A 26,511-nucleotide genomic window follows, 5' to 3' on the forward strand; every position below is an offset into this window, starting at 1 on the left:
GTCTAGATTGTAAACTCATTGTGGGCAGGGAACATGTCTACTAACTTTGTTATATTGTATGCTCCCAAGCTCTTAGTACAGTGCTATGCACACAGTAAGAGCTTAATAAGTAATAATAATAATTATGGTATTTGTTAAGCACTTACTATGTGCCAGGCACTGTACTAAGCTCTGGGGTGGATACAAACAAATCGGGTTGGACAAAATCCCCATTCCATGTGGGGCCCACAGTCTCAATCACCATTTTGCAGATGAGGTAACTGATGCACAGAAGAGTGAAGTGATGTACCCAAGGTCACACAACAGACGAGTTTTGGAGCTGGGATTAGAACCCAAGTCCTTCTGACTCCCAGGCCCACGTATATCCACTATGCCATGCTGCTTCTCATTGACCATTATTTGACTAATTGATTGATTTCTTTGAGTTGTTTCCTATCTGTGGCCCAGTATTTGTTTCCATGCTCATAAAGGACACCAGAGGTAGTGTGTTCCAGTGGAAAGAGCAGGGACTGGTCACTGGGAGATCCAAGTCCTAATCCAAGTTCTGCTAATGGCCTGCCACATGACTTTGGGAGAGTCCCTTACCATTTCTGTATTGAAGTTTCCTCTTTTGTAAAATGGAGATCTGTGTCTGAGCCAGCAAGGCAGTCTTGGCTATGGAGAGAAGCCCCTGCAGGGTCAGGCATTGCCAAGATTCCTGGATGTGGCAAGATGGAAAATAGCTGCTTCCTTGCAGCTGACCAACCTTACATTGTGAGCCCAATCTGGGGCAGGGACTGTATCTGACCCAGGAATGAAAGTAGAAATGTTCTGTTACCAGAATCTCTGGAGAAGATTACCACTTCCACAAACAGAAAGACAAGTCATGGAAATATAATGTGGACACAGAAATGCATGTCATTCTCAATGGAAGAGAGTAACTGAAAGAGAGTAACTCTGAGAAGCAGCTTGGGCCTGGTGTATAGAACATAGGCCTCCGAGTCAGAAGGACATGGGTTCTAATCTCACTTCTGCCACTTGTCTGCTGTGTGACCTTGGGCAAGTCACTTAATTTCTCTGTGCCTCAGTTACATCGTCTGTAAAATGGGGATTGAGACTGTGAGCCCTACGTGGGACAACCTGATTACCTTGTATCGATCCCAGAGCTTAGAACAGTACTTGGCACATAGTAAGTGCTTAACAAATATCATCTTCAAATACTTTTAAAAAATAGAGTGAAACAGTATGGCCTAGAGGATAGAGCAGGGACCTGGGAATCAGAAAGACCTGGGTTCTAATCCTGACTCTACCACTTGTCTGCTGTGTGACCTTGGGCAAGTCACTTAATGTCTCTGTGCTTCAGTTCCCTCATCTGTAAAATGGGGATGAGGACTGTGAGCCCCATTTAGGACATGGACTGTGTCTAACCTGATTACATTGTATCTATTTCTGAACTTAATACAGTGCCTGGCACATAGTAAATGCTTAACAAATGCCGTTAAACAAAAGGACACTAATCAGAAAGTGAGCGGTGCTGGGGTAACTGCATTTGTAAAAAACATATGGACTTCCTACTTTTAACTTTCTAATAATAGTGATGATGGCATTTTTTAAGCACTTACTACATGCCAGGTACTATACTAAGCACTGGAGCTGGGAGTAGAACCCATGACCTGATTCCCAGGCCTGTGCTCTATCCACTTTGCCATACTGCTTCCACTGTGGCCTCTGATAGCCTCATGATTTATTTTCAAATATTGTTTACAAACCTGGTTGGAATTTGGTCAAACTCATAATTACAGTCCTTAGGGAGGACCCGTCAGGGAAAGATTAAATAACATATGCACATTACTGTATGAAATGTTACTTGATTGCTATTATTCAGTGCTCATGATAAGAGGTAGCTTGAGATTGCTTGACTACCTGTGTGTGTTCCCAACTCCCTCTTTTGGCTTTTGGCAGGTGGGGAGTGATAGGAGAATATTTTGTATCTTTCAGTGGAGTGTTGATTTCAGATTTTCTGTATGTCTTTCAGGAAAAGTGGTATTTGGGGAACCTATAGCTGCTGGTCTTGGCACAGATGGCACTCACTACTGGAACAAAGAATGGCACCATGCTGCACACTATGTTATGGGGCCTCCTCTGAGGCCCGATCCTTCAACGCCTGATTTCCTCCTGAACCTACTGGCTAAGTAATCACTTAATAAATGATAGACAGCCTCTGGAAAGAGTAAACACCACATGGATTCTCCAGATGGTAGAAGAGACCTTTTTCAGTAGCCTTTCTACCTGAGTTTCCTCAGCACTGACTCTCGATAGCTTGTTGAGAAGCAGCGGCTCCTAGTGGAAAGTTCATGGGACTGGGAGTCTGAGGACCTGGGTTCTAATCCTGACTCTTCCACAGGTCTGCTGTGTGACTCTGGGCAAGTCACTTCACTTCTCTGTGCCTCAGTGTGGTTTAGTGGAAAGAGCATGGGCTTGGGAGTCAGAGGTTGTGAGTTCTAATCCCGGCTCTGCCGCTTATCAGCTGTGTGACTTTGGGCAAATCACTTAACTTCTCTGTGCTTCAGTTACCTCATCTGTAAAATGGGGATTAAGACTGTGAGCCCCATGTGGGACAACCCGATTATCTTATACCTACCCCAGTGCTTAAAACAGTGCTTGGCACATAGTAAGCCCATAATAAATACCATCATCATTAATACAGGGCTTAAGACTGTGAGCCCCGTGTGGGACATGTTCTATGTCCTACCTGATTCACCTGTATCTACCCCAGTGCTTAGTGCAGTGCCTGGCACAAAATAAGTGCTTAACAAATATCGTTAAAAAAAATCAACAACTTGATTCTTAATCAATCATATTCATTGAGTGCTTACTGTGTGCAGAGTACTTACTAAGCACAAAGGTGATAGACATATTCCTTACCCATAATGAGCTTACAGTCTAAAATAAAATACCTTGAACCTGGTTATTACAGCATGTACCAGCCCATTCTTTAGGCAGATATTGGCTTCACAGTACGATTTTTGCCCTGGTTTCAATGGCAATAGCCTCTTTTGTCTTATTCAGAGCTTTTAAGACTTTGGTTCAATTACTCCTTGTTGGCTCAGTGTTCACCACTCTAGTATTGATTTGGACAGTAAAATAAGCTCCCAGGAAATCCTGGTCATTCAGGTTTTTATAGAGACATGCCTTATTTGTAGAAGGGATAAAAGGCATTTATTTAGTTGTGTGTCTCCAACATAATAATGATGGTATTTGTTAAGCACTTACTATGTGCCAAGCACTGTTCTAAGTGCTGGGGTAGATACAAGGTCATCAGGTTGTCCCACGTGGGGCTCACAGTCTTAATCCCCATTTTACAGATGAGGTAACTGAGGCCCAGAGAAGTTAAGTGACTTTCCCAAAGATTAGAACCCACGACCTCTGACTCCTAAGCCCATGCTCTTTCCACTAAACCATGCTGCTTCTCTATCTCCAGCCCATCAGAGCTACTGGTGTCCATAGCCTCAAGCCTACTATCTTTATTGTACTCTCTCAAGGGCTTGGAATAGTGCTCTGCACAAAGTTGGTGCTCAATAAGTACTGCTGTGTGATTGCTTTCCATTCCCATGCAAGGCAGACAGTGTGTTTGCTGGGATTATTATTATTATGTTGGTATTTGTTAAGCACTTACTATGTGCCAAGCACTGTTCTAAACATTGGGGAGGATACAAGGTAATCAAGGTTGTCCCCTGTGGGGCTCACAGTCTTAATCCCCATTTTACAGATGAGGAAACTGAGGCACAGAGAAGTTAAGTGACTTGCCCAAAGTCACACAGCTGACTAGTGGCGGAGCTGGGAAAGAGGGTGTAACTTCCTGCATCCCCCAGGACTCAGCTGTCAGTCATGAAGATTTCCAGGACATTTCCCAGTATTCCCATGAGGCCAATCCAGGAATCTGTTGGGCACATTGAGCTCGGGTTTTTCCTAATATTCCCTCTTTACAGTGGTGACCTGACCACAACTGGGACTGACAACTGCACCTTTAACACGTGCCAGAAAGCACTGGGAAAGGATGATTTCACCAAGATCCCCAATGGAGTAAATGGTGTGGAGGATCGGATGTCAGTCATTTGGGAAAAAGGCGTGGTGAGTTCTACAGATTCAGATACATGTGGGATTCAGAAGAAAGTGTCAATGGTAGATTAGGGTGCAGAACAAGAGGTGTGAAAGAAGGGTCCAAAGGATAAAGGAAAACAACAGTAGCCAGTGCATTGACTCTTCAATGAGGGGTGGAAGGTTCTATTCTCTTCTATTCATTTATTTTGTCTCATTTCACTCAGAAACAGTATTTCATTTGTTCTCACAGGTCTTGGCTCTTAAATAAATCAATCAGTCAGGTTTATTGAGTGTTTACTATGGGCAGAACACTGTATTAAGTGCTTTGGAGAGTACAGTAGAACAGAGTTGGTAGACATGTTCCCTGCCCACAATGTACTTTTAGTGTAGAAGGACTGTAAAGAAATTAGCCTAGTTCTAAAAAAAACCCCCAGATTGAGGGCATTTAATAATCCAATATACTTACCCAGGGATTTTCCAGGATCCATTAACATTTGCAGCTATTTAGCATGTGCAAGACCATTGATTGATTGATAGATTGATTGAGTAACACCATCAAGTAGCCTCAGGTCTTGCTAAACAGAAAATGAGGCTAACTCTGTTTTACTCACTCCTAGACCTCCTTATCCTGATTTCTCAAGCAAGAGAAATAGGAAAGACTGCCAGGAAAGAGTACGGGCCAGGAGTCAAGGAACTTGGATTCTAGTCCTAGCTCCACCACTTACTTGTGTGATTTTAGGCAAGTCATTTAATTTCTCTGTGCCACAGTTCCCTCATGTACAAAATAGGCATTATATACTTGTTCTCCCTTCTACTTAGACAGTGATCCCCATGTGGGACAAGTACTGTGTGATCTGATTATCTTCACTCTACCCCAATGTTAATATAATGTTTGGCACATACTAAGTGTTAACAAATACCACTATCGTTTTTATTATTATTTATATATGCCAGTGTGAAAAGGTGCAGAAGTTTGGATAGAGATTTCCTTTTTGGGGTAAAGGAGGTAACAATTTTGACATGGAGATCTAGAAGATGTGAGCCCCCCCATGGGACAGGGACTGTGTCCAATACAATTTGTTTGTATCCAGCCCAGTGTTTAGTACAGTGCCTGGCATGAAGTAAGCTCTTAACAAATATAATAATTATCATTGTTATTATTATTAAGATCTACCTGATGTAGATGGTACCTCCCAGGTTAGGGCAGTGGCAATCCATTGCAGAAGCTACAAAATTAGCTTCTTTAAGCTGGAGTCTTGTTGACCTACAAGTGGCAGTCAAGCAACTTCCCGCTCACAAGGAGACAGTGGATTTGAGAAGGTACAAGGCCCAGGCTACTATCAATCAATCAATCAATCAATCAATCAATCAATCATATTTATTGAGCACTTACTGTGTGCAGAGCACTGTACTAAGCACTTGGGAAGTACAAGTTGGCAACATATAGAGACGGTCCCTACCCAACAGTGGGCTCACAGTCTAGAAGGGGGAGACAGCGAATAAAACAAAGCATATTAACAAAATAAAATAAATAGGATATGTACAAGTAAAATAAATAAATAAATAGGGTAATAAATATGTACAAATATATACATATATACAGGTGCTGTGGGGAAGGGAAGGAGGTAAGGCGGGGGGGATGGAGACGGGGAGGAGGGGAAGAGGAAGGAGGGGGCTCAGTCTGAGAAGGCCTTCTGGAGGAGGTGAGCTCTTAGTAGGGCCTTGAAGGGAGGAAGAGAGCTAGCTTGGCGGATGTCGGGAGGGAGGGAATTCCAGGCCAGGGGGATGACGTGAGCCAGGGGTCGACGGCGGGACAGGCAAGAACGAGAGACGGTGAGGAGATTAGCGGCAGAGGAGCGCAGGGTGTGGGCAGGGCTGTAGAAGGAGAGAAGGGAGGTGAGGTAGGAGGGGGCGAGGTGATGGAGAGCCTTGAAGCCGAGGGTGAGGAGTTTCTGCCTGATGCGTAGATTGACTGGTAGCCACTGGAGATTTTTGAGGAGGGGAGTAACATGCCCAGAGCGTTTCTGGACACAGACAATCCAGGTTGATTTTGTGGTCCAGTGTAATTGTGAGGAGCGGCAGTAAAGTTGTAAACAAAAGAAAAATGGAGCCCTTTAAAAAGGAAGTTGGATCTAGAAGAGTATATGTACACTCAAAGAGTCATAGCCACCCAAAGGCAGAGATACCAATAGAAAAGAAGACGGAGAAGAAGGCAGAGAGAAAAAGAAAGGATAACCCCAAAGAGCCAGAGATGGTCTTAAGGCAGAGAGATACAATCAGAAGAACAGCAAAGAGAAATACAAAGATGGGAAGATAGATGTCTAAGACAGAAACATAACTCAGAGTTACAGAAGGCAGAGCTCTAAAAAGATGCACAAACAGAAAGGCAGAGAGTGCTCCAGTGATAGACAGAGGCCATCAGAGAGAGATGAAGATAAAAAGAGCATAAGAGAAACAGAGAAAAAAGACATCTCAGGAAACAGAAAAAGATCTCCTTAGGTAGGGATTGTGTCTATCTAATCTATTGTACTTTCCCTAACACTTAGCACAGTACTCTGCATACAGTAAGCACTCAATAAATACAATAATTGATTCAGTGAATAGGTAAAGAACGGTATAAAATAGATACAAGGGAATAAGGTGATAGGAAGAAATAAGGTGATAGGAAATGAGGCATACTTTGCCGTATGGAAGATTGAGGAGGTTAGTGGGTAGGAAGTGCTTAGTACAGTGCTCTACACATAGTAAGCGCTCAATAAATACGATTGATGATGATTCATTATCATCCTCATAATCATCAATGATAGCAACAGTATTTATTAAGCAACAGGAGTAATAACATTGTACTATGTTCTTGGGAACATAAACAGAAGCAAAAAATCCCGCCCATTGAGTTTATAATCCAAGTACAAGAAAGTGGGAAAGTAGATATCACCATTTTAACTGAATTTGTTTATAGAACAGATATTCTGCTAGTTATTGTTATTGTTACTACTTAAGATGGATTGGTGAGCAAATATGCTAGACCTGATATATAACAAAGTTAGTTTTGCTATCTCAAAGATGCATGTTGCAGAGAATGAGAGTTGTTTAGTTGTTTTGTTGACAGGACTTTTTATTTTTTAGCATTTCCTCAGCAGAATGAATGCATTTTCCTCCTGCAATTGTTTTACAGGAAAGTGGTAAAATGGATGAAAATCGATTTGTAGCAGTTACCAGCACAAACGCGGCTAAAATATTTAACCTCTATCCAAGAAAGGGAAGAATAGCCGTAGGCTCTGATGCCGACATTGTCATCTGGGACCCAAAAGCCACAAGGTATGGTTTGAATGAGCCCTCTTGCTCCTTGTCTTTATCTGGAAAAATGGAGTTCTCCTATGAAAGAGAAATATGCAAGTTTTGTGGGAACATTTCCCATATTTTACTTCCTTAAAGATGCCTTTTCACCAGCAGAGACCAATATGTAAGATAAAGGATTTGTTGCATAGAGAGCACCCGTGCGTATGTATTCCTTTCAATTACTGAAGTCTGAGCATATATGTTATGCCATTTCCTAAATTAATTTGGGTATAGGACATTGATTTGTGGGAACAACATGGCTTAGTGGAAAGAGCACGGGCTTGGGAGTCACAAGTCATGGGTTCTAATCCCAGCTCCACCACTTATCAGCTGTGTGACTTTGGGCACGTACCTGAGTGCGCCTCAGGTACCTCATCTGTAAAAGAGGGGATTAAGACTGTGAGCCCCATGTGGGACAGCCTGATTACCTTGTACCTACCCCAACACTTAGAACAGTGCTTGTCACATAGTAAGTGCTCAACAAATACCATCATCACCATCATCATGAATTCACCACTGAAATGCTCAGCTCATTGCCCAAGCTACGAAAGAGGAGGGAACTAGCAGGAACTACAAAGAGCTCATTCTGGAAAAAAAAAATCTTTTGGAATGAAGATAATTACGATCATTGCTCCTCTTTTAGAGAAAATTATAGTTCTACTTTTTTAGACTATTGGGTTTTTTATGGTATGGTATAGTATGATATGGTATGGTATTAAGAGCTTACTATGTGCCAGGCAGTGTACTAAATACTGGGGTATTAATCAGGTTGGGCACAGTCCAAGTCCCACATGGGGCTCACAATCTTAACCTCAGTTCTATCTTTAGCAATGGCAAAAGGAAATTTGGAGGAACCATGTGGTGGTTGTGTTTCCTGATATCCATCCTATATTCACTATCAATCAATCATATTTACTGAGCACTTGGGAGATTACAATATAACAGAGGTGGTAGACACATGCCCTACCAATAATAAGCTTACAGTCTGTTGTTTAAAGCAATATCTCCTCTCCTTTCATTTATTCATTCATTCAATCCTATTAATTGAAGGCTCATTGTATGCGGAGCACTGTACTAAGTGCTTGGGAGAATACAATACAACAATAAACAGACACATTCCCTGCCCACAACAAGCTTACAGTCTAGATGGGGGAGACAGACATTAATATAAATAAATAAATTAGAGATATGTATATAAGTGTTGTGGGGCTGGGTAGGAGGATGAACAAGGGGAGCAAGTCAGGGAGATGCAGAAGGGAATGGGAGAAGAGGAAGGGAAGGCTTAGTCAGGGAAGGCCTCTTTGAGGAGATGTGCCCTCAATAAGACTTTGAAGTGGGGGAGAGGAAATGTCTGTCAGATATTAAGAGGGAGGGCTTTCCAGGCCAGAGGCAGGATGTGGGTGAGGGGTCGGCAGTGAGATAGATGAGATTGAGGCACAGTGAGGGGGTTTGTTTTCTTGGTTTTGAACCTACCATTCTCAAGCTTCAATAGGTGTCCCCTCATCCTGGTATTGCAGGATTTGTTCTAACAATTCCATGTTCACCCTGTCCATCCTCTTCACATTTTTGAAGACTTCAATTGTATCCCCTATATTTGCAGTGTTCCAGAATGAAGAGCACTTTTTCCATCTCTCCTCTCCCCATAGGAAAGCTTCTCCATTTTTCTGATCATTTTGGTTACCATTATAATTAGAGGCTCCTCTATTATGCCCTTCTTAAAATAGGGATGACATGAATTGCCTACAGTAGTCCTGGTCTGGGCATTCCATGGTTTTATGTAGAGACAGAAGTAAGGAAAAGGATAGAAAGGATAAATAGAAGGCTATTATTTTTATCCCTTTCCTTATGATGCCCAGGATTGCCCATTTGTTTTTTTTTTGCTTTGTTTTGTTTTGTTCTTTGGTGTCTGTCACTGAGCATTGGACCAATAATTTATAACTGCAGTTAACAGTGATTTCAAGATCCTTTTTCTGGGCTGATAAACTGTAACTCAATCACCATGGAAATTCATTGGTTATATTTTTTCCTGAAGTGCATTACCCTGCACTTGCTAACATTGCAGTTCACATTAAAGCTAATTGCCTTTGTGTATTTTAGTCTCCATATTCATCTGTTGTTCTACCATACCCTCATTAGTTTTTGTTTTAGTCTCTGCAAATGTCTTTAGAAGATTTCTCTTCAAGCAAACAGCAGTATCAAAAAGCTCCTCTTTCTGCAAAAAGCGGAAAGTCTGTGGCCAAGATCTGCTGGCCTGTATTCACAGCACTTTCCAATGCAATTTAAAGCAGCAGTTTTCTAGTTGATTCTTACATTCTAATGTTAATCCATTCTCTAATTTTCAACAGTTCTTGTACAATCTTAACATCATTACTGTGCTTGTTGGTATAATATGGAGCAGTCAAAATAATACATTTGAAAATAACAATTCTTGCTTTTGTTGTTGTTATTATGCCTGCTATTAAATGCTCACGATGGGAAAAAAAAGGAATGAAGATTTGAATTTAGTTGAATTTTTTAAGCTTCTAGACAAACCAAGGCATGTAATTATGCTTAATGCTCTTCCAATTTTTATCTTTTTACATAAATATAAAGAAGGAGAAACATTTTCTTTGTATAATTTTTGAAGTGTATTTAGGGAGGCAGCATGATCTACTGGAAAAGATCGTGGGCCCGAGAGTAAGACAACCTGGATTCTAGTCCCAGCTGTGCCTTTGGCCAACTTTGTGACCTTGGGCAAGTCACTTAACCTTTTTTGCCTCAGTTTTCTCATCTGTAAAATCCTGATGAGATACATGCTGTGCCTACTGCTTTGTTCCACCTGATGACCTTGTAGTTACTACCCCACCACTAAGCTCAGAACCTGGTCATGTAGTAAGGGCTTAATAAATAAATACCATAATGATAGAGTTATTATTTTTCAGTTAGTGCTGGTTAGGTCAGGTTATCGTCCTACAACCCGATTTGCCACATAATTTAAAGTATTATTCCCTGCAGTTATTCTGTCAATCTACGCTTGATTATATTCAATCAGTCAATAGTATTTATTGAGTGCTTATTGTAGTGCAGGTCCTTGGTCCCTAACCATCAACCCTGAGGTTCTCTTCTGCTGCTCTTCAATGCTGAGAAGATTTTACTAGCACCAAGCCTATTCATTTTTCTAATTAGACAATTGGAAAAGGAGAAATAACCTGAACCTGAGGTTATGAATAATTCAGTTACTTCACTTATAAATTGCTATTGTCCACTTGTGCCATCTCTTTAACAGATACATAAATTTTAGTCTTTTGATGATCTCTCACAAATTTTAGCTCCCAATCCCGTTAACTTTGTACCTTCATTGTACTTTCTATATATTTTTTTCAAAGACATACTTAGGGATCTGTATATGGTCTCTTCAAGTCCATCTGTTATCTACCTAATGTTCTGCTGTACTTTTTCTCAGTTTCTTAAAATCCAAACTGCAACTGTAGGAAATTTGTTGTATGCTATTGATGTGTGATAAAGACTAAGAACTTCATATTAGCTCATCCTTCATCCTTCAGTGTTGAGAGTAAAAAATGAATGTTATCTTATAATTACCTTATTTAGAAAAAGGTGAAAGTTTAGCTACTTATAACCACCTTATCTGGTATTTGTATTTTCTTTCTCCAAGTTTATATTTTCACTATTATTAAATTTTCACTGATTTCATTAGATTCAGTCAACTGCTGTAATATCTCCAGGTCCCTTTGTAGCATTCTCCTTTCCTTAACGCTATGTCCCTTCCCTCCAGAGTTTTATCTGCAACAAATTTCCTCAGGATCAAATTTACTTCCCCTTCCTCCTTCCTTGTTAATATAAGTATCAAGTAACATTAAATATATTCAGCATCTAAGTTCTTCTATTCACTTGGAAATGGTACGTCAGTATTTCTCTCATGAATCAATTCTTCATTCTGCAGTGAGCTTGCTTCTAATTGGTATTTATCCAATTGCTGTGCATGCATTTGTGCCAACATCCACGTGTCAGCCTGGAATGAAGTCCAAATAGTTCTGTAGTTACTGCTGTGACTATCTAGAAAATCCATAAGTGTGATAAGAAAAGCATTAGTTTTGGCAGAAATAACATAAAAAATTTGCAGATTTTTCAAGTTACTTGTTGCTTTTCTCCTTAGTGTTTGCACTTTCTCCCTTAGGTGCACTCAACTATTTACTTTAAATAGGCATAAATCCACTTGAAAGAGTATATCCTTGCTCCGCCTGGAGTTAGCTGAAACATTAATGTCTCAAATCCAATTATTAATAAAAATATGATTAAGTTGACTTAAAAATGATTCTATTTAAGCTCTTAAAGTGTGCCACAGACACTTTACTAAGTGCTGGGGTAGATACAATATAATTAGGTTGGACACAGTCCCTGTCCCCTGTGGGGCTTACAGTCTAAATAAGAGGCAAGATGATTTAATCCCCATTTTGCAGATGAAGTACCTGAGGAACAGAGAAGTTAAGTCACTTGTCCAAGGTCACGCAGCAGACAAGTGGTGGAACCAGGATTAGAATGCACGTCCTCTGGCTCCCAGGCCCATATGCTTTCCCTTCTCATTGAGTACCTTACCTGAAGCTGTTCTAGAGTTCATCAGTCACTTTTTCCACATGTTTTACATGGGTGCTCTTCTTTTCATTATATATTGGACTCAAACAAAACTGTCAACTTGGGAACATAGTAGGCATTGGAGCATGATAGCAAAGGAACAGACTAGGAATGGGGAAAGAAAAAGGAGAGTCTTGAATGTCTTGATGAAGGGGAAGGCGTTTGGTTGGATGAGAAATGATCAGTTATTTTAGATACTTGAGATGGCATAACCAGGGGCAGAAGATGGAAAAATGAAGCAGGTTCCTGAGTGCAGATACCTGCCTAGAGTAAAAGGTTAAGGCACAATGTAGAAAATGTAAGAAGTGTAGACCATGGAGGAAAATCCTGAAGGACAGCTGAAATGTGTGGCAAACCTCTACCGAGGAGCCAATAATGATACTTGAGTAAAAGCATAAAAGGATTGTAGTGGAGAGTGAGAAAGTGATGCCCATTCCCAAGCGCTTAGTACAGTGTGCTGCACACAGTAAGAGCTCAATAAATATGATTGAATGAATGTGGTAATTGGTATATCAATCAGTCATATTTATTGAATGCTTACTGTGTGCACCGCACTGTATTACATGCATGGGAGAGACACGTTCCCTGCTCACAACAAGCTTACAGTTTAGAAGGGGTGACAGACATTAATATAAATAAATCATTTATGGATATGGACATAAGTGCTGTGGGGCTGAGGAGAGGGTGAATAAAGGGTGCAAGTCTTAGTGCAAGGATGATGCAGAAGGGAGTGGGAGAAGAGAAAATGAGGGCTTAGTCGAGGAAGGTCTCTTGGAGGAGAAGGAGCATGGCACAGTGGATAAAACATAGGCTTGGAAGTAAGGAGGACCTGGGTTCTAATCCCAGCTCCACCACATGTCTGCCGTGTGACCTTGGGCAAGTCACTTAACTTCTCTGGGCCTCAGTTACCTCATCTGTAAAATGGGGATTGAGATTGTGAACCCCACATTGAACAGGGACTGTGTCCAACCTGATTTGCTTGTAACCACTCTAGCACTTAGTAAAGTGCCTGGAATATAGTAAGCACTTAACACATTTTAGAGAAGTGGCATGGGGTAGTGGATAGAGCATGGGCCGGAGTAAGAAGGTCAAGGGTTCTAATCCTGGTTCTTCCACTGGTCTGCTTCATGACCTTGTGGAAGTCACTTCACTTTTCTGTGCCTCAGTTCCCTCATCTGTAAAGTGGGTATTGAGACTGTGAACCCCACATGGTACAGGGACTGTGTCCAACCCAATTTGCCTGTATTTATCCCAGTGTTTAGTACAGTATCTGGCACATGTTAAGCACTTGATAAATACCAAAAAAAGGAGATGTGTTTATAATATGGCTTTGAAGGTTGGGAGAGTGTTCATCTGTTGATGAACTCATTCGCTCCCATGGCTTCAACTATCATCTCTATGGTAATGACACCTAAATCTACATCTCCGCTCCTGCTCTCTCTCCCTCCCTCCTGGCTCGTATCTCCTCCTTCCTTCAGGACATCTCCATTTGGATGTCTGCCTGCCATCTAAAACTCAGTATGTCCAAGACTGAACTCCTTAGCTTCCCTCCCAAACCCTGCCCTCTCTCCGACTTTCCCATCACTGTAGATGGCACTACCATCCTTCCCATCTCACAAGCCCACAACCTTGGTGTCATCCTCGACTCTGCTCTCTCATTCACCCCTCACATCCAAGCTGTCACCAAAACCTGCCGGTCTCAGCTCCGCAACATTGCCAAGATCCGCCCTTTCCTCTCCATCCAAACCGCTACCCTGCTCGTTCAAGCTCTCATCCTATCCCATCTGGACTACTGCATCAGCCTTCTCTCTGATCTCCCATCCTCTTGTCTCTCCCCACTTCAATCCATACTTCATGCTGCTGCCTGGATTGTCCTTGTCCAGAAATGCTCTGGGCATGTTACTCCCCTCCTCAAAAATCTCCAGTGGCTACCAATTAATCTGCGCATCAGGCAGAAACTCCTCATCCTCGGCTTCAAGGCTGTCCATCACCTCACCCCCTCCTACCTCACCTTCCTTCTCTCCTTCTCCTGCCCAGCCCGCACCCTCCGCTCCTCTGCCGCTAATCTCCTCACCATGCCTCGTTCTCGCCTGTCCCGCCATCGACCCCCAGCCCACATCCCCCCCCGGCCTGGAATGCCCACCCTCTGCCCATCTGCCAAGCTAGCTCTCTTCCTCCCTTCAAGGCCCTACTGAGAGCTCACCTCCTCCAGGAGGCCTTCCCAGACTGAGCCCCTTCCTTCCTCTCCCCCTCGTCCCCCCTCCATCCCCCCATCTTACCTCCTTCCCTTCCACACAGCACCTGTATATTTGTATATATGTTTGTACATATTTATTACTCTATTTATTTATTTTACTTGTACATATCTATTCTATTTATTTCATTTTGTTAGTATGTTTGGTTTTGTTCTCTGTCTCCCCCTTCTAGACTGTGAGCCCACTGTTGGGTAGGGACTGTCTCTATATGTTGCCAACTTGTACTGCTCAAGCGCTTAGTACAGTGCTCTGCACACAGTAAGTGCTCAATAAATACGATTGATGATGATGATGATGGTAATATTTTTTCATAATCCAGCTGTTCTTTGTGACAGCAAATGATAGCAATAATTGACAGTAGTTACTATTATTATTACTACTACTACTACCATTAATATTAGCATTTGTTAAATAATAATAATAATAATAATAGTAATGACATTTGTTAAGCACTTACTTTGTGTGAAGCACTGTTTTAAGTGCTAGGGGCGGATACAAGATGATCAGGTTGTCCCGCATGGGGCTCACAGTCCTAAACCCCATTTTACAGATGAGGTAACTGAGGCCCAGAGAAGTTAAGTGATTTGCCCAAAGTCACAGAGCTGACAAGTGATGGAGCCAGGATTAGAACCCATGACCTCTTGCTCCCATGCCTGTGCTCTTTCCACTGAGCCATGCTGCTTCTCTAAATGCTATGTGCCAGGCACTATACTAAGTGCTGGGGTGGATACAAGCAAAAAAGGTTTGGCACAGTCTCTCTCTCACATGGGGCTCACAATCTTAATCCCATTGTATTCATTCATTCATTCAATCATATTTATTGAGCGCTTACTGGGTGCAGAGCACTGTACTAAGCGCTTGGGAAGTACAAGTTGGCAACATATAGAGAGGGTCCCTATCCAACAGTGGGCTCACAGTCTAGAAAGGGGAGACAGACAACAAAACAAAACATATTAACAAAATAAAATAAATAGAATAAATATGTACAAATAAAGTAATACATATGTACAAACATATATACAGGTGCTGTGGGGAGGGGATGGAGGTAAGGCGGGGGATGGGGAGGGGGAGGAGAGGGAGAGGAAGGAGGGGGAACCGACTTAACTTCCCAAACGCTTAGTACAGTGCTCTGCAACAAGTAAGCGCTCAATAAATACAATTGAATGAACAAAATTAATCAGGTTGTCCCACATGTGGCTCAGTCTTCATCCTCATTGTACAGAATCCCCATTTTACAAAATCCCCATTTTAGAGAAGCATCGTGGCTTAGTGTTTTAAGAGCCCCGGTTTGGGAGTCAGAGGTGGTGGGTTCTAATCCCGGCTCCGCAATTTATCAGTTGAGGCAACTGAAACAGAGAAAAGTTAACTAACTTGACCAAGGTTACACAGAAGACAAGCGGCAGAACCAGGAATGCCAAGTGTTGTACTAAGCAGTGGGGTAGTATAAGACAATCAGATCGTAAACAGCCCCTGTCCCATATAGGGCTCACACTCTAAGGTGGGAAAGAGAACAGCTATTTAAGACTCATTTTACATAAGAGAAAATTGAGGCCCAGAGAAGGTAAGTGCTTTGCCCAAAGTCACACAGCAGGCAAGTGACAGATAGTATCCAACCCTTCCCCATTACTGATGAATATAAAAACTATAAAAAAACACCTTCTGGAGTGCCCTATCCAACTATACAAAAATAAGTAGAGAAGTAGGAAAGTGAAAAAAGGTGTCATGAGACGGTAGTGGCTCCAACATGGCATCAAGATTTGGATCAAGCTGCAGGTACACGTGCGGCTCAATGGAAAGAGCATGGGCTTGGGAATCAGAGATCATGGGTCAAATCCCAGCTCCGCCAATTGTCAGCTGTGTGACTTTGGGCAAGTCACTTAACTACTCTATGCCTCAGTTGTCTCATCTGTAAAATGGGGTTGAAGACTGTGAGTCCCGCTTGGGACAATCTGATCACCTTGTATCCTCCCCAGCGCTTAGAACAGTGCTTTGCACATAGTAGGCGCTTAACAAATGCCATCATTATTATTACACAAAGAACAATAGCAAGGAGCATTACAATTTTTCTTACTTGCAATAATTTCTCAGCGTGACTCCATGGAAAGAGCACAGGCTTTGGAGTCAGAGGTCATGGGCTCAAATCCCAACTCCGCCAATTGTCAGCTGTGTGACTGTGGGCAAGTCACTTAACTTCTCTGGGCCTCAGTTACCTCATCTGTAAAATGGGGATTAAAACTGTGAGCCCCTCTTGGGACAACCTGATCACTTTGTATCCCCCAGCGCTTAGAACAGTGCTTCGCACATAGTAAGAACTTAACAAATGCCATCATTATTATTATTTCTCAAGGAGAAATTGTAATTTAGCCAAAGCATTGGATAGTCTAATCATGAGGGCCCTGGCAAGTGCTGCATTGACTTTCTCCTGTATTTCACACTAAATCCTAAGGGGGGCGCACACAACCCATAGCTAAGGTAGCCAGACCCCACAGAAACACCTACTATGTGAAGAAGTTATACAAGACCTGCCGGAGCCCTGGTGCTTTGCAGCATCTTACCAGTGATTTGCATTTTCACAGTAGCTTGATTTTAAAAGAATTTCTTATTTTTGGTGCAAGTGTCTTGTGCTCTTAATAGATTTCATTTAATGTACTGAATGAGTTATAACGTGGTTTAAAGGGAAGGGGTTTCCGAAGAGGAGGGGGTGCAGGTTGGCATAATTCTTTCAGTTTCCAAAGTGTGGGTAAACTGGAGAAGTGATGTAGTAAATTGAGAATGGGAATCTGAACGGAAGGGTCTGACATCTAGTTGAAAGATTAACAAAGATGTTACGGGGCTACAAAAATGCTCCTCAAAAATCAAGTGCAATAGCCCTGTTGTCCACAGTAAAAGCCATCTCTCCAGTTGGCATATGTGGAATGCGTGTTTTTTCAGAGGTTTAGAAGAGTCTGCTAACTTCAGTTTGATGATTCAATAAGCCAAATTATTGTTCTTGACAGAGGCTCATGTCCTAATGTTTTACCAGTTGTGTCGAGACTTAGAGTTTCTAGGGAAAGTTCACAATCCACATTTTTGACCTATTTCTGCAGTATTGACAGTTATTGGACAGAAAGATTCTGAAGGATAGTTTTCACACAGCATATTTCACATAGGTAGTTAAGGAAGATGCAATGAGGCACAGGCACGTCAAGTCGGCAAACTCATTAAAAATACTATTAGAAAAGATGGCATATAAGTTAGGTGGAAGCCCTTGGCAGTGGCACTAGCAGCAGCAACAGAAACTTGTGCTCTGACAGTTTAAGAATGTCTTATGAGCCCCTGTACTTGAGCATTCATTAAATAGCACTTAGTTACCATGGTAACTGTGCACTTACAGTGTGTATGAGCTGCAGGACATCTCCCCAGAGCAGACACACACACAGGTACACACAGATAACTGAGCTCATTGTGGGCACCCATAATGTTTAATGACCATTTCTGGCCAGAATACATTCTGTGGGGTGGTCATATTTTACTCACAGTCCTTTCATTTTTTTAACCCAATATCTTCAGGCTTTGACCTTGAACATACCCTACTCCAACACCATTCTTTAATTCCCCATTTAACCCCCTTTCCCTTCTCTCTGAAGCTACAGCCATTTCTTGAACCTTATTTTGTTTTATTAAAAAAAAGATCAGTAACACGAAAAAGACTGAAGAATTGAGAATTTAGTTCAGAGACAAGAATGATTATCTCTACAAATCTATCTCTGTGGACACTTAGCAAGCCCTTCTCTAAGAACAAAGAACAAGAAGAAGGATAGCTTCTAACCTTGACCTGGAACAGCAGAGTGTGGGTATATAAGGGCATGGACACATTCTGTGCAAGAGGGTAAGAGGAAAACTGTCTGTTAGTGTGGTTTTGGCAGTCAATGGTGGTAAGAACCTATTTCAGTAAACCCTGATCATAGCAAAGAGGGGATGGTTCCGAATGGATGCACATTTGTTATAAGCAAAATCTGAACACACCCATGTGCGTACACATACACACAAACTAATCTGCAAAGAGTATGTGATTTGGATTTGGATTACAGTCAAACTGCAATCTTTGCTTTTAATGCAGGGTGCTTAACTAAGCATAGTGCCTGAAGTGCTTCTGAAACAGTTACTGCAAGGGTGGAGGATGGAAGGTAATTTGGGTTGAAGGGCACAAATAGATATTACCTATCTAGGGTATAAAGTGTTTTTGTGTGTGTGTTCATATATATGTTTATGTGTGTTTATATATATGTGTTGACAGCTACCTGTATTTGCATATGCATATAAATAGTCACGAAGAACCAGTCTTTTGAGAGCCCAAAGTGGGAAAAGGGGCAGGGCCTCCAAAGGGAAAGGCTGAAAATGTGGAAAGACAGAAACAGAGAGCAACCCAGAGCTGCACAGAGACAAACAGAAAGCGGGAAAGAAAAATAGTGGAAGCGGACAACGACATAGGCCGAAAAAAATGAACAGAGAGGACAGACAGTGGGAGAGAGACAGAGGAGGAGGACAGAGATGGTGACAGTAAAGAAGGATCAATGAGGTGGAAAGGGAGGGCAAAGCAAGGGAGATGGGAAGGACCTAAAGGGTTGGCAGGACAAAGAAAAGAACAGATACACAAACAGAACCATCAGAAGTTTTTATTAAGCACCTAAACACCCAGAAATAAGCACACATACAAAAGCACACAATTCAACCACTACGAGTGCCTGGGCTCTGCTGGCAGAGTATGGCAAGGTACAGGTGGCAGCCACAGCCAAGAGCCCTGTTGCCAAGACCCAGATTGTGATACTGACACTGGTCATTATCCTGGCCCTAATGGGATCCATCAGATGGCTGAGTCAGGCTGCTACCATTTCCGTCCCAGTGGCCCTGGGGTGAAGGTGCAGGATGGTGGTCTGAGCCAGGCCTGGAGTCCAGGACTTTGACAGCTGTATTCTCCCTCCTCGCCTGTCTTCTCCCCACCCTTTCTACAAAGGAACAGAGCTATATGCTGAGCTGGATACCCATTTTCCCACTTGTGCTTCCCATTAGCAAAGATGCACATGTTCATTCATTCATTCATTCAATCGTATTTATTGAGCACTTACTGTGTGCAGAGCACTGTACTAAGTGCTTGGGAAGTACAAGTTGGCAAAATATAGAGACGGTCCCTACCCAACAGCGGGCTCACAGTCTAGAAGGGGGAGAAAGACAACAAAGCAAAACATATTAACAAAATAAAATAAATAGAATTAATATGTACAAGTAAAATAGAGTAATAAATATGTACAAACATATATGCATATATACAGGTGCTGTGGGATGGGGAAGGAGGTTAGACAGGGGGATGGGGAGGGGGAAGAGGGGGAGAGGAAGGAGGGGGCTCTGTATATGCACTTGGGCTCCAGTTTGTTTTAAGAATCGGCATTACTGGTAAGTTTTAGCTTGTGGGACATAGCATATAGGTGTACTATAGCATATAAATGTATGCATATAAATAAAATGTTTTTAAGCGTTTTGATTGGGGATAATATTTAGAGTTGACCATATCCCATTTGAGTATAAGGTAGCAACTGACTGCACTAGAGAATACCAGTCACCCCCTTTGCCAATCCAGAAGCAGCAAGGCTATGTTATATCCATTACATAGGTTAGATAATGCGACAACACAGGTACTAATTAACAGGTTTTTTGCAGGAATGTAAAAAGTCTAAAACATGTTACCAGCTGGACACCTGACTTTGGTTATGTCAGAACCATTACATTCATCTCCCAGGTAAAAATGGTCACCTCTTTGGAACCACAGACTTGGCAGAAAAATTGATACAGAGGGTAATCCATAAGGCTTTACCAGGTGGGCAAATATAGCTAAAATTAATCAAACATATTCACTGGATCCCATCTGTGTGCAGAATACTGTCTAAGTTATTGGGAGAGTACAGTAGAATAGTAGACATTATCTCTTCCCTCAAAGAGTTTCACTACTGATACATGACCTGCAGCTTCCCATCAGAGGAACTGCTTTTGCTTCTCTAGTTATCGCTATATCAATCAGTCAGTAGTAATTATTGAGCACTTACTATGTGTAGAGCACTGTCCAATTCAAAAGAGTTAGCAGATGTGTTCTCTGCCCACAATGAGTTTACAGTCTAGAAGGGGAGACAGATAACAGATATTTATATAAATATGTGATTTATAATGTATTATTTAAAGATATGTACATAAATGCTGTGGGTGGGGCAAACATCAAATGTTCCAAGGGCATAGATGATGCAGAAGGGAGAAGGAGCTGGGAAACAGGGCTTCATGGGGAAGGCCTTTGGAGGAGATGTGACCTTAATATCACGGGTACTTTAATATCTTAAATGTGACCCAAATATCTCAGGAGTCATGCATACTACTGCTTTTTTGTTAAGTAAAGCTATCCCTGTTTCCCTTCCTCTCCTCCCTAGGGTTCCTTGACTTTTTACCTTTCCTGGCCTTTATCTCTGCATTCTGAACCTACTTCCAGTAATGCTGCCCTTTCCTCTACTCCAAATCCACTCCCATAAAATCCACTTCTCCCTTCTCAGCCAATGTGCCAAACCCCTCCCATGTCACCTCTTTTGTGGTTGTTGTCCCAGCACCCCCAGTCTCCCCCAGAGCTTGGTGTTTCCTCTCCCCACAAAACCAGAATGGAATTGGATTGAATAACAGCAGGCAGTGTGCAGGAGGAGGAAGGAGGCGGTGGAAGGGGCTCAGAGGAAAAGGGGTTGGGAGTCTGAGGCTTTGCCTTTCTCTCCCCTTCCAACTCCATGCAGCTACCATCGGGAATGAGGAAGGCTGGGTTAGGAAGGAAGGAGAGCCTCAAACTTTCTCTCCTGAGCCCCCTCCTCCTCCTTTACTTCTACTGCCTGCTCTCTCCCCTGCCCCCAACACACCCCTTCACCCTCTCCTAGTTAATAATAATAATGGTGTTTGTTAAGCACTTACTATGTGCAAAGCACTGTTCTAAGCTCTGGTTGGGGGGCAGAAGCCTCTTGGATAGCAGGGGTGATTAAGTGTTGGCGGCGGTGGCAGCAAGGAAGTCCATTAGCATCAGAGCTGTAGAAATCAAAGGAGCTGTAGAAATGAAAGCTACAAAAATATATTTAAAAGAGGAGATGTCCAAAAACTGGGGGAAAGAGTGAGTTGGCAGTAGAGAGGCCATGCAACTCACAACGATGGGGCCATCTGGGCTAGGAAAGAGAGGCAGGGGCTGCTTCCCCTGGAGCATTCCCTAAAGCAGGGATTTAATATGAAGTCAATCCAAGAAAAAGGGATTTCTGCCCCAAGGATGAGGAAACTTCTACACTCTTCACATCTAAAGACTTCTTTGCCATGTCAATTTTATGTACAATTGGTAATGCCCGTTCTATTATCAAAATCATCCTTCAGCCAAGTATTACTTTACTGGATCACCCCCCCAATTAAGCGACCTTCCATAAAGTGCCCCCCCATACCCCCTTTCCCGGTCCGGACGTGACTGACTCTCCCTCCCCCCTACCCACGGGAAAAAGGCCCTTGTTATCACCAAGTTCCATTAACGACAACCTCATTGGCACCTACTCAGCCCTCCCATGCTATTTGGCTGTTCACTCCTCTCCCCAGGTATCTCTGCTCCCTGACCCCCCTTAACAGGTCCACCCTACTCCAGCACATAATAGTTTGTATCTGCTCTCTGTGACATCATTATCTGTCAATTTTATTATTGCCATAGCACGTTAATCGTTAACTACCCCCTGTGATGTCATCGCCTATTTATATCATTGCTACTGTTTTATTGCTTCTGCATCTCAATTGTTAACCTCCCACTGTACTGTCACTCACCCTGCTGACCTCACCATGAACTTTCAATTCCCTTGCTCCCAACTGCCATTCCCATTCCTCACCTTCCCCTTCCCCTCTCCCACCCAGCTTTTTCCCCGCCCTCTCCCCCACCAAGACCACTCCACCTCACCCCCTACCGAGGATCCCTCTGTACCAGCGCCAATCCTCCCCTCCTCCCTCCCAGCCCCCTCCCTCCCCTCCTCCCCGCCGCCACCCCATCCCAGTTCTCCTTTCCCATCACCACCCCTCTTCCCACTCTCCCCACCTAGGCCCCTGCCAACTCATCCCAATCCAAACCCTCCCCACCCCTCGCACCCTTCCCCCTCCCTCCCCTCCCTCGACAGCTACTGCCAAGTGTGGCCTCTGGAACCCCTGCTCAGTTATAAGTAAGCTTCCTTTCATCCTGGACCTATTCCTTTCCAGCTCTCTACTCCTCCTCGCCCTAACTGAAACATGGCTGTCTCCGGACGACACGGTCTCTTCTGCTGCTCTCCTCAGTGGAGGCCTCTTCTTCTCCCACTCCCTCAGACTCACCGGAAAAGGAGGAGGTGTTGGTTTCCTTCTCACCCCCCAATGTCGCTTTTGCACTATCCCTCCTCCCCCTTCTCTTTCCTTCCCTTCCTTTGAAGCCCACATTATTCACCTCTACCACCCCCTCCAGATTCTTGTAGCCATTATCTACCGCCCCGCTGGCTCCATCTCCAACTTCTTTAACGATTTTGACCCCTTCCTCACCTTCCTTCTCTCCTTTTCCATGCCCACTCTGATCCTCGGAGACTTCAACATCCACATGGATATATCTGGCGACTCCTCTGCTGCCCACCTTCTATCTCTCCTTGATGCTGTCGACCTCTTGCTCCACCCCACCTCGCCCACTCAGCAACTTGGTCATACCCTCGACCTCATCATCTCCTACCACTGCACTGTGTCCACCCTCACCAACTCTGAAATCTCTCTCTGATCATAATCTTCTCACCTACCTCCTCACTCACACTCCTTTCCCCTGTAAATCCATATTACTCCCTCACAGAGATCTCTGCTCTCTTGACCGCATCCATCTTTCTGCGCACCTCACACCCCACCTCGCCTCCCTCTCCTCTCTACCCAATCTTGATGATCAGATTACTGCTCTCAACTCTACCCTTTCTACTCAGCTAGACTCACTTGCTCCCCTTTCCCCTCACCACTCTCGTACCACTAACCCAGAGCCCTGGATCACTGCCACTTTCTGCCTCCTTCGCTCTTATGCTCAAGCTGGTGAACGCTGCTGGCGAAAGTCTAAACACCATGCCAACCTCGTTCACTTCAAGTTTATCCTTTCCTGCCTTAACTCAGCCCTCTCCTCTGCCAGACAAAACTATTTCTCCTACCTTATTGACACCCATGCCCATCATCCCCATCAACTCTTCCATACATTCAACTCCCTACTCAGGCCCCCGGTTCCTCTCCCTCCTCCTTCCCTAACCCCCAATGAGCTGGCCTCCTACTTCATTAATAAAATTAAATCCATCAGGTCTGACCTCCCCAAAGTCACTCCCCCCCTTCTCCAACTCCCTGACTTGCAACACTCTCTGCTACTCTCCCATCCTTCCCAGCAGTATCCTCAGAGGAGCTTTCCTCCCTCCTCTCAAGTGCTACTTCGGCCACCTGTGCTTCTGACCCCATTCCTCTCATCTCATGAAATCTCTTGCTTCATCCCTTCTCCCCTCCTTAACTTCCATCTTCAACCGCTCACTCTCCACTGGTTCCTTCCCCTCTGCCTTCAAACATGCCCATGTCTCTCCCATCCTAAAAAAACCCCTCTCTTGACCCCACCTCACCTTCTAGTTATCGCCCCAGCTCCCTCCTACCATTCCTTTCCAAACTCCTTGAACGAGTCATCTACACACGCTGCCTCAAATTCCTCAACACCAACTCTCTCCTCGACCCCCTCCAGTCTGGCTTCTGTCCCCTACATTCCATGGAAACTGCCCTCTCAAAGGTCACCAATGACCTCCTGCTTGCCAAATCTAATGGCTCATACTCTATCCTAATCCTCCTCCACCTCTCAGTTGCCTTTGACACTGTGCACCACCCCCTTCTCCTCAACAGCTATCCAACCTTGGCTTCACAGACTCTGTCCTCTCCTGGTTCTCCTCTTATCTCTCCAGTCATTCATTCTCAGTCTCTTTTGCAGGCTCCCCCTCCCCCTTCCATCCCCTTACTGTGGGGGTTCTTCAAGGTTCAGTTCTTGGTCCCCTTCTGTTCTCGATCTACACTCACACCCTTGGTGACCTCGTTCGCTCCCACGGCTTCAACTGTCATCTCTACGCTGATGACACCCAAATCTACATCTCTGCCCCTGCTCTCTCCCCATCCCTCCAGGCTCGCATCTCCTCCTGCCTTCAGGACATCTCCGTTTGGATGTCTGCCCGCCACCTAAAACTCAACATGTCCAAGACTGAACTCCTTGTCTTCCCTCCCAAACGCTGCCCTCTCCCTGACTTTCCCCTCACTGTTGACGGCACTACCATCCTTTTCATCTCACAAGCCCACAACCTTGGTCTCATCCTCGACTACACTCTCTCGTTCACCCCTCACATCCAAGCCGTCACCAAAACATGCCGATCTCAGCTCCACAACATTGCCAAGATCTGCCCTTTCCTCTCCATCCAAACTGCTACCCTACACGTTCAAGCTCTCATCCTATCCCATCTGGACTACTGTACCAGCCTCCTCTCGGATCTCCCATCCTCTTGTCTCTCCCCACTTCAATCCATACTTCACGTCGCTGCCCGGATTGTCTGTGTCCAGAAACGCTCTGGGCATTTTACTCCCCTCCTCAAAAATCTCCAGTGGATACCAATCAACCTACGCATCAGGCAGAAACTCCTTACCCTCGGCTTCAAGGCTCTCCATCACCTCGCCCCCTCCTACCTCACCTCCCTTCTCTCCTTCTACAGCCCTGATCGCACCCTCCACTCCTTTGCCACTAATCTCCTCACTGTGCCTCATTCTCGCCTGTCCCGCCATCGACCCCCGGCCCACGTCATCCCCCTGGCCTGGAATGCCCTCCACACATCCGCCAAGCTAGCTCTCTTCCTCCCTTCAAGGCCCTACTGAGAGCTCACCTCCTTCAGGAGGCCTTCCCAGACTGAGCCCCCTCCTTCCTCTCCCCCTCCTCCCCCTCTCCATCCCCCTGCCTTACCTCCTTCCCTTCCCCACAGCACTTGTATATATGTATATATGTTTGTACATATTTATTACTCTATTGATTTATTTATTTTACTTGTACATATCCTATTTATTTTATTTTGTTAATATGTTTTGTTTTGTTCTCTGTCTCCCCCTTCTAGACTGTGAGCCCACTGTTGGGTAGGGACTGTCTCTATATGTTGCCAACTTGTACTTCCCAAGCGCTCCGTACAGTGCTCTGCACACAGTAAGCACTCAATAAATACAATTGATTGATTGATTGATTGATTTGAGGGTCTGCATTGCAATCCCAACCTCCTTACCTCAGCCCACTTCCACTTCCATGCTCCACTTTTGATCTCTCAGACTCACTAAAACAGAGGGAAATGGAGGGAACATTTGGCTGGCATGACCTGATTAAGAGCTCTGGACTTTTTCCCAAGTTGTCAGGAAATACTTGATGTCCACAGTAAGCAGACACAGGTCTCCAGTTTTCATGATGGTCTAAGCAAAACTGTTAGCATAAACTGCACAGAATGCATTTGCCCCCCTCTCTTTCCTCTCCCCCACACCTACAGAGGAATTGCTGCCCCCCAACCCCCCACCCAGAACTGCTTCCTCAGGCCAGGTTTTTGCTGCCTATAGCAAAAGTCAGTCTTGGCTGATTGCTCTTGGGTAAAATTCAAACCTCTTCTGAGTCCAATTTTCCTAACCGTTTGCTTAGTCTGCTGGCTTGATTGTAAATGGCTGGTAGAGATAGTCCTAAGCAACTTCATAGCAGTTTTTTTTCCTTTCGAATTTCAAATTACAAAAGAAAAACAATTTAGCAGTAGGTCACAACAACCTGTTCTAACATTGGTGTGTTTTAACCCTTGACAAAATGAAGTAAATTGTATTTCAGCCCAAAGAATCAGGGCTCAAGGTTCCTGGGGCATCAGTTGTCTTTAGGGAATGTCCTTGCCCACATTCCAGCTGCAGCCTGAGCAAATTAACCGAGGCTGGTGGGAAGATTAATGTCTGATATCTGGCTGGTGCAGAAAAGTGAACTCTTCTCCTTCAGGAACCAGTGTGGGGCCTTTCTGTTCATCTCACATTCCACATCCCCTTCCCTCTAATTTGAATGTGGAGATTGAAGTCCAAAGAGGTGACTCTAGAGACTTTCTAGAATAAGGTGAAGATGCAAATTAAT

General features: G+C 43.8%; 1 protein-coding gene across 1 annotated transcript in view; it reads left to right on the plus strand.

Moving 5' to 3' along the window:
- The window catches only part of DPYS (dihydropyrimidinase), a 98,288-nt gene that overhangs the window by 40,309 nt on the left and 31,468 nt on the right, over nt 1-26,511 (plus strand). Inside the window, exons 5-7 of the mRNA XM_038744496.1 lie at nt 2,015-2,171; nt 3,969-4,110; nt 7,256-7,398. Coding sequence (XP_038600424.1) covers nt 2,015-2,171; nt 3,969-4,110; nt 7,256-7,398 — 442 coding nt within the window. The remainder of the gene's footprint in view (nt 1-2,014; nt 2,172-3,968; nt 4,111-7,255; nt 7,399-26,511) is intronic.

The sequence above is a fragment of the Tachyglossus aculeatus genome, chromosome 4 (assembly GCF_015852505.1).
Source record: "Tachyglossus aculeatus isolate mTacAcu1 chromosome 4, mTacAcu1.pri, whole genome shotgun sequence".
Lineage (NCBI taxonomy): Eukaryota > Metazoa > Chordata > Mammalia > Monotremata > Tachyglossidae > Tachyglossus > Tachyglossus aculeatus.